We start from the raw sequence: 12256 nt of genomic DNA, 5'->3' as shown, positions 1-12256 counted from the left end.
CTTTCTAAAATGGGAAGGTTTCGGCCCCGAAGAAAACCCTTGGGAGCCTCAGACCAATAGCCTGGACAAAGAGATGCTTCGTCCGTTCCATCTCGCCCATCCTTCTAAACCTAAGCCTGGTACCTGAAGAGGAAGTCGCCCTTTGAAGGGGGGTACTGTTGTGTCTTTCGGTGCCCGACACCCTCTCTCCGCCCTCCTTACCTCTCTGGCGCCTCCCTCTCTGTCCGCGGGAAGACTGGTTGCTGCGGAGTTCTCCTGCCACTTGTCCTCGGGCGTTGCCAGACAGGCTCAACGCTGCAACCACCATGTTTCCTGGAGGCCTAGGGGTGCACGCGCGGTGCAGCCCCGATTGAAGTACTGGCATTGGCGCGAACCTCGGGGGCGTCCCCCGAAGATGACGTCACCCGCGACGGATATTTATGGTCTTGGAATTTGCTAACACATCAAGTTAGCAAGGGTTTCGCTACCTAAGCTACTCTGCCTCCTTGGACTTACCAGAGATACCCGCTCCTCGGGGGCCTCGCTCTCTCCTTGTTTTTTTCAGGTGACAGTCTGGAACCGGTACTTGCTCCTCGAGGGCCCTGATCCCAGATTTGATTCGTATACTCCTCTGCCTGGAAGTCTTCACTACCAACTATATCAGCTACATCAGTGAGTTACCATCATTCTCTCTGAGCTGTCCCTGGAACCAGGTACTCGCTCCTCGAGGGCCTATTCTTTCCAGCTCCTGGGCTTCATTGGGACTTTGTATGAATGTTACCATCTGCATACCCTGCCTATTCACTATAGCTCAGTCTCTCTTCAGCTCAGCCTCCAGGGATCGCTGTTCCAGTATCTGAGGGACTACAGCCCTGCAGGGCTTACCAGCTCACTACTGCCATCTCTGGTGGTTCAGTATACTGTCTAATAAAAGAACTAGTGTGTGTTTGTCTCCTACCTCTGAGCCTGATCGGTGGTCCCTCTCGGGATCATCCCCCGGAGGCGTAGTCATCTGCCACTGGTCCAAGGATCCACCCTCAACTCTCATACATAACTATAGATCCCGAACAGATTGCTAACTACTATCTGATTGCTCCTCCCATCAGGCATCAGATCTATAACAGAATAACAGTTCCAACGTAGCCCAGTTGAATTGTGGCATGTGCAGCTGCAACCAGGGGAACCCCAGAACGATAGGGTGCATGGCCTTCTCTAACACAAAGAAGGAAATTGACTCTGTATGGAGGGCTCTGGTGTGAAGGGATACCGGTTCGGTATAACAGGTAACATCACCTCGTAACGGCTCTCCATGTATAGACGATAAGAGTGGTGGAGTCTTCAAAGTGGTGAGGGGAATCCTCAAATCCACTAATCATCGTAGAATAAAATTACCTCCTGCCCCTAAGTCCACCAGGGCAAGGGTTTGGAATTCCAAAGGTCCGCAGATCAGAGAGACAGGGAGAGAGAGTGGAGGAGAGGGCATAGTAAGGCCTAAGAAAAGTCCTTCCGCAGGACTTAGGCCCGTCCGTTTCCCGGACATATGGGGCATTTTTTGACTGCATGACCAGCTTGTCCACAGTACATGCACAAACCATTCCTCTTCTGTAGTCTTCTCTCTTTGGATGTCAGGTGACTGCGAACAAGTTGCATTGGTTCTTCACCACTGGCAACAAACGTTACAGGAACCATCCTGAGTGCAGGCTTAGCACGAACTTCTTTCTGAACAGATCCTTTACCAGGCTTGAGTTCTTGCACCTTATCACGAAGCCTGTGATCAATTCTAGTAGCTAAGGCCACTAGCTCATCCAGCGAGTCAGGTGTCTCACGAGCGACCAGCTCGTCCTTCAAGCGGGAATCCAAACCTCTGAATAAGAGAGTTTTCAGGCATCTAGGGTCCCAAAGTAACTCAGCTGCAGAGTCTTGAACTCTTTAGCAAAATCAGCCAGTGGTCAGTTGCCTTGCTTCAGGTCCACCAAAGCAGAACCAGCAACAGTGTGTCGGGCACACGGATTTGAACAAGTCCATAAATCCATCAATATCCTGAAGTATAGGGTCTTTGCGTTCCCACAGCGAGGAAGCCCAAGACAAGGCCCTTCAGTCAAGATAAGATAGAATGTAAGTAGTCTTGGCGTAGGCTGTAGGGAAGTGAGAAGATTGTAATGCAAAATGCATACAACACTGGTTTAAGAAGCCTCTAGTTCTCTGAATCTCCCCAGAGAAATGTACTGGAGCAGTTACTTCAGGTAACTGACCTTCATTACTGGAAGTAGAATCTTGATTCTTCTGTACGTGCAGCTGATGAAACACAGTAGCGAGTTTTTCCAATGCGTCTTGTTGTTCAGCAGTGCGCAGGACCAGGCCTGGAATGGCCTGCAAGGCATTCAGCTGAGCCGGATCCATGGAGTTAGCAATCTGTTATGGTTATTGATGTTTGGGTGGATCCTTGGACACTGTAGCAGCTGACCACGCCCATGGGGGGCAGTCCCATGAGGGACTACAGTGTCAGGCTAGACTCTGGACACACAAATACAGATTTAAATCTTTTATTAAACAGTTTTGGAAGCTACCAGAGGTGGCGGTAGTGAGTAGTGGATGTTGAGCCCGGCTGGGCAGGTCTCCCACAGAATGCTGGAACAGCAAGTCCTCTGCTAGGCAGTGCTGTAGTGGAAAGAGACTGAGAGTTATGAGTACACAATAAGAAGCATTCAGAGTCCCTGGTAGAATTAGGAGAAGTTCCGAGACAGGGAGAGCAGGCCCTCGAGGAGCGAGTAACTGATCCCTTAGACCAGGGAGACTCAGTTGTATTGTACTCACGTAGCAGTAACAGAGATTCCACTAGATGAGAGGTCTGGCACCGGAACAGAGGGCAGGCCCTCGGAGCGAGTACCTGGTTCCAGTGAAGCAGTACTGTGGAATAGATGATAGTTGTACTCACAGATGGAAACTGTTAGTGAAGTCTTCCAAGTAGAAAGGTTTGAAGATATGCAGGCAGCGATTCAGGGAATATGGGCCCTCGAGGAGTGAGTACTGGTTTCCTGATAGCACCTGAAAGAAGCAGAAGAGGCCCCTGAGGAGTGGGTACCCCGTTAGCAACCCTGAAGGGTGTAAGAGTTCCAGATAGCACTGGAGTGGCAGAGCAGCTTCGGTACAGAGAGCGAATCCCATCCATAGAGTTACCGTTGCTAACTCAATGAGCTAGCAAATACTTTAGGCTTAAATATCCGGGCAGCGTGACGTCATATCAGGGGGACGCCCCTGAGGTTCGCGCCAACGTGGAAATAAAGAGGAGGGCGGCGGCGTGCGCGCGTGCGCCCTAAGGTACCTTGAAGGAGCATGGCGGGAGGCAGCACCAAAGCAGGTCCAGGGATGCCGGAGAGGATGGCAAACAGACGCCGTGGCAGCCGGTGAGTGGGAGGAGCCGCAAGTATTGAGAGGTTGGCGGGGCGAAGCCGTCGAAGACTGACGGTTGCAACACTGCTATAGCCACCAAGGAACCCTGGACCCATTTGGCCATTGACTTTGTCACTGACCTTCCCCTCTCTAGTGGCAACACCATCATACAGGTGATAGTGAATCAATTTTCTAAGATGGTGCATTTCACTCCCCGCTGGGCCTTCCTAGGGTGCATGAACTGGCTAAACTCTTCATTTAACATATCTTCTGTCTGCATGGGCTTCCCCTTCACATAATCATTCTCACAGCCCGCTTCTGGAAAAGCTTGTGCAGAAAGTTTGGAATTACCTTGGATTTCACGTTGGCTTACCACCCCCAGAGCAATGGGCAAACTGAGCGAGTAAATCAGGATCTTGAGGCCTTTCTGTGAGCCTATGTGAACAGTGGCAGGATAACTGGGCACCACTGAGTAGTTCCCTGGGCTTTACCCTTCTATATAGGATGTCATCCTTGCACACCTAAGCCCGTCCCAGTCACTATCACTTACCCTGCAGCCTACTTAATGGGAACTGAACTCAAGAATCTCTGACAGAAGATGCACCACCTCCTGGAACAAATGGTGGAACGGTTCAAGAAACAGGCAGAGAGGAAACATTACCCAGCACCCCAGCTATAACTAGGCAACTTGGAATGGCTCAGCACAAAGAACCTATGCTTAAGAATACCTTCATTGAAGTTTGCATCCAGGTTTGTGGGTCCTTTCCCTATCCTGTGGCAACTGGGACCAGTGACTTACAAACTAAAGTTACCCTTCTCTCTACAGGTCCATGACGTCTTTCATATGTCGCTACTGAAACCTGTAATTCTCTCATGTCCAGACTTTCTGCTCCTCCAGCCATCTAAAGTCTCTGCAGAAGAAGATACCCAGTATGAAGTCCAGGAGATCTTGGATTCCTGGAGGGGCTGGAATCAGATTCAGTATCTAATCTCCTGGAAAAACTATAGACCCGAAAAAAATTAATGGCAGACAGCCTCCAACCTTCAAGCCCCCCGGCTTGTACATGAGTTCCACAAGAAATTCCCCAGGAAATCCAAGCCCAAAAGACTTGTGTGTGTGTGTGTGTGTGGGGGGGGGTGCTTTTGGAGGTGGTGGGTATTCTTATATTTGCCCATCATGGCAGGCTGCTGCAACTGGCTACACTCATCCTGACACCGCAGGAGAATGCTCTCATCATTGCACACTCCAGATGCTGCTGATACTTCTAGGCTGCTGCATTCCCTTAGGCATGTATGCCTGCATAATTGCACATTATAAAGAGCCTGTGGCGGGAAACTCTGAGCAGTGCCCTCCGATGACATCAGGCTGACCCGGTCGGATCTTGTAGCATTACCTCGCCTAGCAGCAGGTCTCCTGCATCTGCAGTGCATGTTGCACCTGGGTCTTGGTTCCTGAATTCTGCCTGTGTTCCTGGTTCCTGGCTTGCATTGTCCAGCCTTGCCTTGTCCTGTCCATCATGTCCAGTGTCTTCTGTGTGCTGTGTCCATCCTTGGCCTGATTTCCAGATTCTGACCTCTTGCTTGCACCTGACCATGTCTCTCCCCAGGCTGCCCCAATCTTGGCCTGCTTTCAATACTCAAGTCTGCTGCTTGCCCTGACCCTGGCATGCCTTCAGACTCTTGCTTACCTGACCTCCCTAGGGATACACCTAAGCCCTGCTGACCGCTAGTAACCAAGGGCTCAACCTGTGGGTGTGGATCAAAGGCTCATTCATCATTACTGGGCTATTTCCCATGCTAACTGGCTTGATCTCTTTGGATAGAATCCTAATACACAGATCACACCCTATATTACCATGCTATTTTCAAGGCCATAGTAATCATTACGTAGTAGATTGTATTGCATCCCGATGTAATTCTGGTTTTAAAATCAGCAGGTAACTCATGTTTCAATGCTGGGTTTAACACTGGCTAGTACATAGACCCCTAAATCCAGTTTCTTGTAACCTGGAATTGTCCCAGTTAGGTATAGGCTTCCAGTCAATGGTGGTTGTGCTCTATCAATATAGGCTACAGATTCAGAAATGGATATCTAAGTACAGCTGCTATGCACAAGAAAGGCCTATGGGCTCATGAAAAGTGTTTTCCTAGGTTTGAAATCTTAGAGGACACTGCTCAGCAACGAATTAATTGGGCTTGCTGTTACACTCACTAAAATAATTCAGATCACTAAGTTCAATGGACTGTTTCTCTGGTTAATTATTCTCATCTTTTCTTGTCAGTTTCCCCTCTCACAGATGGTTTCTGTCATGGATCCTGATACAAGAAATAAAGAAAGGGAGAAATTTCTGATCAAAGTACTACAACAGGTGAGACCACTGTTCAAGGGAGGAGCAGAGAAGGGGAGAAAACAAGAGTCATGCTTGAGGCTACGGGAGGCAGAAGATGAAACAGAACCATACTGCTCCACCAGCCTAGAACATAGGGTAATATTCAGTAGGCTGTTCAGTGGATAAATTATCTTGCTAAAGTTAGTTGGATAACTTGTCCTGTATATTCAACAGGATAAAAGTCCAGCTGAATATACTTACTTAATGTTATCTGACTACATGTAGCCAGATAACTGTAAAACCTTGCTGTCTAATTTTGAATATCCAGAGAGATCCGATCGGATCATTTGAAATCAAATTGGGGAAAGGCTAGTGGAGGTGGGAGGAAGAGGGGTGCTGGGCTCAATAGGGACCTTTATATAAGCTGGGTAGGCAAACATTTGGGCCATGAGCCCATTGATTTTATTTTTTGGTAAAAATGACAGGCTACTTAACCAGATATCTTTGAAGATATCTTTGAAGATATCTGGTTACATAGAAAGTTATCCGGCCACACAACGCCAGATATACCCGATATTTGGGTAGATTAGCTGGATATCTCGGCTCCTTCCCAGAATGGCCCTGAAGTGACCCTTTTTTTATATGGCTAAATTATAGCCAGATACAAAGTTATCTGGCTATAATTTAGCTGAATAAGCGGCTGAATATGCTGCATTAGTCATTTAAACAGATAACTTGCAAATTATTTTTTATTTTATTTTATTTATAGGTTTTTATATACCGCAGTATGGGCAGAGGACTGACCGTCAAAGTGGTTTACAATGTAACATACATAATAAAACAAAGTACCTCACAATCAATACATTAAAACATCAGTTTAAATTATCACATAAAAACATATTAGATTAAAATATTATCTTTAAAATGTGTATATTGGTCTGTTAGTTGATTTTGTATGCTAAGGTAAAAAGGTATGTTTTGAGAAGTTTTTAAAATTCTTTTGTGTTGGATGTTAAGCGGATTTCTTCGGGGATGGCATTCCAAAGAGTTGGGCCTGCTACTGAAAATGCTCCTCTACGAGTTAGATCTAGGTGTGCAGATTTCACTGAAGGTACTTCGAGAATACACTTGTCCATTGAACGCAGCTGGCGAATAGGTATGTAAATCCGCAATACGGTGCAAAGCCATATTGTGGTTGGGTTGTAAAGTAGGTTATGTATCATTGTAAGGATCTTATATGTGACTCGGTAAGATATTGGAAGCCAGTGGAATTGTTGTAGTATTGGAGTAATATGGTCTCGACAAGATACATTGTATAGTATACAGGCTATGGAGTTCTGAATGAGTTGAAGTGGGTGAGTAGTACAAGCTGGTAATCTTATATATAGGGAATTATAATAATCTAAGCTTGTAAGAATGAGTGCTTGTGTTATAGATCGGAAATCTGATGGGTGTAATAGAGGTTTAAGTTTTTTTAGCATGTGAAGTTTATAAAAGGATTTCTTTACTAATGTTGATATATTATTGGACATGGATAATTGGGAATCAATAACTGTACCTAGGTTTTTTACGTGTGATTTTATTGTCAGTGTTTGCCCTTCAAAAGTGAAGGTTTTGGGTGGTTGATGAATTGAATCAGGAATCGTGGATAAGAAAAGTAGTTCAGTTTTTGATGTGTTTAATTTTAGTCTGTTGTGAGACAGCCAAATTTTTATCGCAGATAAGTATAAGTGAAATAGCAAGAATGTATTTTTACAGGAATCGGTGAATGGTATGATAAACTGGATGTCGTCGGCATAAATTTTAAAAGATATGTTGAGTCCAGATAGTAAGTGGTATAGTGGTAGTAGATATATGTTAAAAAGAATCACAGAGAGCGATGATCCTTTCGGAACTCCAGATTTCGTGGTGTACCAAATTGGATTTTGACGTTCCTAATGTTATTCTTTGGGGACTTTCTTGTATGAAGGAGGTGAACCATTGTAAAACAGTGTCTTTAATTTCTATGTGTTTAAGGTTTAGTATTAGTATGTCGTGATTTAAAGTATCAAATGCTGCCGAAATGTCAAGCAGCACCATGTCAAGCAGCACCAAGTAAAGATTCAGTTCTGTGTCCTTTTCTAAATCCGTGTTGGTTAGCATGTAAAATATTGTTGTCTTGTATGTAGTCAGATATTTGGCGAAATATGACAGATTCGATAATTTTAGCCATTGATGGGAGTGTTGCGATAGGACGGTAGTTTGAAACATCGAGTTGGTCCTGGGTCTTATTCTTTGGTATCGGTATTATTAAAGTCTTTTTTAGGGATGCAGGGAAGATGCCTTGTGACAATGAAGCATTCACTATGTCAGAGATGGACTGAGCGATATGTTCTTTGGCATTCCTTAGTAATTGTCCAGAGCAAAGATTGAATGGACTATTAGAAGGTTTGGATTTTGTTAGGATATTAATTATGTCTTTGTTGTTTATCTTACTGAAATCTGATAAAGAGCAGTTGGCTTGTCGAAGAGTCGAATTGGGAATAGGAAATGTAGCAAATTTGGTTGAAATAATTTCTATTTTCTTTTCAAAATGGTTTGCTATATTATTGCATAGTTCATCAGTTGCTAATTGGGATGTGTTTCATGGTGCTGCCATTAGATTTCTCACGATATTAAATAGGACTTTTGGATTTCCATTGGCAGTCTTAATTTTAGATGCATAGTAATCTTTCTTTGCTTTTATTATTTCTTTTTTATATTGTTGTAAGTATGTATATGCTTGTTTGCTAGCTGGTATCAGATATTTTCGCCAGCGACGTTCTAAGTTACGGAGTTTTCGTTTGAAAGTTTTTAATGTATCAGTATACCATGGTGAAGTAACTTTTGAAGTTTTTTTGTGGGTTTTAAAAGGTGCCAATATATTTGTTTTCTTCTATGATTTTGTCCCAGTAGGATAACATTGCAGTAGTATCAGAATGAGGGTTTTGGTTTATTGGTTTAAATGCATTGGTGTTAATATTTTTTTGTAGTATTTTTTTTTGTAGTATTTAATTAGTATAATCAGGTCTAGAATTGGCATTTTTTATTAGTTTGTAATTGACCTGATAGTTTTATTAAAAAATGATCAGACCAGGATACTGGTGTAATATCGGCATCAATATGAGTTATAACATGAGTTATAGCAGATCTGATCTAGTGTGTTTCACATTTTATGAGTGGGTTGGTTAATTAGTGTTGATAAGTTGAGACCTGATAAAGCATCTATTAAATTCATTACTGAAGATTGTGATTGTTGGTTATTAAAATGTAAATTGAAATCGCCAGCTATAATGGTGTTTGACAGATCACATGGTAAAGTTACAATTGTTTCAAGGAATGAGGATAAATGGTTGGCAAGTATACTTGGGGGGGGGGGGGGGCCTGTATATTAAACATCGTTCATTATAGTAGTGGAGATTAAAAGAATTTCTATTGAGGTTTCATTTTTTGGAATAATTTTCTTGCAAGGGGATAAAGAGGATTTGATATTGGTTAGTAACCCTCCTCCTCTTCGAGTGGGACAGGGTTGTGAGAGGGGATGAAGCCTTCTGGACAGAGGTTATTTAATATAACTGTATCATGTTCATAAAGCCAAGTTTCCGTTATAAGGACAATAGGGTACATGGATAATAGGGGCTTTTTTCCTAATTGACTATGCATTTATGAGAAGGATAGTGAAATATGTATGTATTATTAAGGATGATTTTAACAAATTATTTGTCATGGTTACATTAGTGAGTTGTCGCTATCTTACTGTACGATGAGTTGATTGTAATGTTCCATATTTTACATTTTCCATATTTATCTAAATGGCTTTTGAATATCTACCCCGTGGGTTTAGTCCCCTCATCCAGCATTTGGAGGCAGAGCTTTTGTCATTAAAAAAAACAAAAATCAATAGTAGTGTGTTATGAATGGAACCTGATATAGCCAGTGTTCTCTGCCTCCAATTGTTGGATGGACGGTTGTGGTTCCTGAACATACCCAGATCAGTCCAGACAAGTGAGTTTATTCATCCCTACCAGCAGATGGAGGCAGAGGACAAAACGGGTACTGCTACATATCTGAGAGTGCCACCTGCAGTCCGTCAGTATTTCTCTGCCTCCAGCAGATGGTAGAGGTGTTTCCCTGCAGTCTCGACTGATCTAGTGTTTGGAAGATTTCTGCTCCCTGAGGTGCCAGGTTCCTGTTGAGGGCCATTCCTCGGACAGTTTTAGCCTGCGACCCCAGGACCACTGATTGCCAGGGAAAACCCCCCAGCACCTTCCCCATTCCTAAGAAGATCCAGAAGCTGATCATCCGGGAGTGGGACTTCCTGGACTCCTGCTTGAAAGTGGGGAGAGCAATGGCAAAGCTTTATCCATTGCAGCAGGATCATTTGGATTCCTTCAAGATCCTGAAGGTGGATGCCGCTGTGTCAGCGGTCAACAAGAAAACCACAATTCCGGTGGCTGGGGTGGCTGCTCTGAAGGACGTGCAGGATCGGATTCCAGTTAAATTTGTGGTTGATTTAGCGATTTTGGCATTGAAAGAAAATTTATTTTTATTTGACGATGTATTTTATCAACAAATAGGAGGAACAGCTATGGGAGCCACAATGGCACCAGGTGTGGCTAGTTTGTATGTGGGACAATTTGAACAGAAATGGGTGCAAGATTCACCATATATACGACATATTTTGTGCTGGTGGAGGTTCATAGATGATATCATATTGTGTACCGGAGGCAGGGAGATGTTTGACCAATTTATGAATTGGTTAAATTCTTGTGATCCCTCCCTACAGTTTACACATCATTATGGGAATACCACAGAGCCATTTTTGGACATACAAATCTCAATATTTGATAATCAGTTTTTCTTCACGATATATCAAAAATCAACAGATCACAAAAGATTGTTGAATTATGACAGTTGTCACGCACACATTTTGAGGGATCTCATCTCGTTTGGACAGTTTCTGCGTTTGAGACGGTTGTGTTCCACTACACAAGAATATAAGGAAAAGGCTAAGGACATGCATCTAAAATTTGTGCAGAGGGGTTACTCATTAAAGGTAGTGAACCATGAAGAGAACACGTTGGAATAATAGAGATCTTTTATTAAACACTGTGCACAAGAAGAGTCCACAACACTTGACTTGTATATTACCGTATTCTCCAGCGATACAGGGAATGGTGAAAAGTATTAGAAGACATTGGCATGTTTTGCAGCTATATTCTATGTTTTTTTTTCAATAATATTTTATTGGAACAATGGAAACAAGGTTAACATCAACAAGTGGCAATACATAAAATACATGGCAAAGTTCCATATTTTTTCAATATAATCCTCCCTATGTCCTCCCCCCCCCCCCCCCAGCAACCCCCGCCAACTGAAAAGGTCCCAGGTTTGACCTCTTGGTGTGTGATATAAAGGTGAAGTTGCCATTCAAAATCCTCAGTCAAGTATGAAGAGCTCCAAAAAGCACTTTGGGGATCAAGAAACCTCTAGCGGTGCTAGTCCTTGCACTGTTTGAGGGAGAGTGTCATAGGAAGTAAGCCAAATGTCTTTAAATAGCTTCTTCTTTTTCACAGAGAAGCGTTTATAAAGAGATTCATATTCCAACTGGTACATCTCCAACAAGATTGCTTTCCACATTTCAATTGTTGGGGGAGATTTCTCTAGCCAACGCATCAAAATATATTTTTTCACAACTAAACAAGCTTTAGAGAAAAAAAGTACATTATCATGATTCAAACTTATGTCTCCCACATCATTATGTAATAAACAAAAGGAGGCTGACCACTGAATATCATTGGCAAACAGGTTTGATAGCCAGAGTCGGACCTCCTCCCAGAACTCTTTAATTTTAGGGCATTCCCATAAACAATGAATAAGATTAGCGCCCTGTGTCTTGCATTTCAAACAATTATCTGTGGCCACAATATGCATAAGATGTGCCCTGGCCGGAGAGATAATTGTTCGATGAAAAATACGCTGCTGTAATTCCCGGTATGTAACATTGTTCGATATAGTGGGAATGGTTAAATAACAGGAAGCTAGCATTCGTTCAGAGAGATTTTTTTTACAGTCCCTAGACCACTTAATCCCCACATTGAAAAAGATGGATTGCGGAATTACTTGTATATAAAATTTATATAAGAACGACAGAGTTCCTTTGTTGGCCTCCAGCACAGTGAATAAGGCTCGGCTAGTACAGTTATCAATAAACCCAGTAACAGTTTTAAATAAAACATTGCATCTATCCTGAATGTGTCCATATAAAAGAAATTGAGACGTTTTAAACCCAAAAGCTCCTGGCATTGTTCAAAAGTGTAAACTTGGTTTGTCTGCCAGTCTACCACATCCTTCAATTTCCAATTAGGGGAAATTTTTAAGGCATGTTGTTTGGGTAGAACTACCAAGGAAGTTGGAGATGAACCCCTCAGAGGATAGTACATTGATATGTGACTCGGGAGCTTCATGTACTTCCTAGTTATGACCCATACTTTCCGTATAATACGTATTAAGGTGTATTGCATGTGGTGCGGTAATAG

At 43.1% G+C, this 12256-nt stretch overlaps 1 protein-coding gene across 1 annotated transcript in view; it reads left to right on the top strand.

Annotated features, from left to right (window-relative positions):
• Positions 1-12256, top strand: part of LOC115079136 (adenylate cyclase type 10-like) — a 621147-nt gene that overhangs the window by 227437 nt on the left and 381454 nt on the right. The window contains exons 13-14 of the mRNA XM_029582255.1: positions 5667-5738; positions 10000-10194. Of these exons, the coding sequence (XP_029438115.1) occupies positions 5667-5738; positions 10000-10194 (267 nt within the window). The remainder of the gene's footprint in view (positions 1-5666; positions 5739-9999; positions 10195-12256) is intronic.

Source organism: Rhinatrema bivittatum, chromosome 17 (assembly GCF_901001135.1).
Source record: "Rhinatrema bivittatum chromosome 17, aRhiBiv1.1, whole genome shotgun sequence".
Lineage (NCBI taxonomy): Eukaryota > Metazoa > Chordata > Amphibia > Gymnophiona > Rhinatrematidae > Rhinatrema > Rhinatrema bivittatum.
This window is presented reverse-complemented; position numbering and strand designations above follow the sequence as displayed.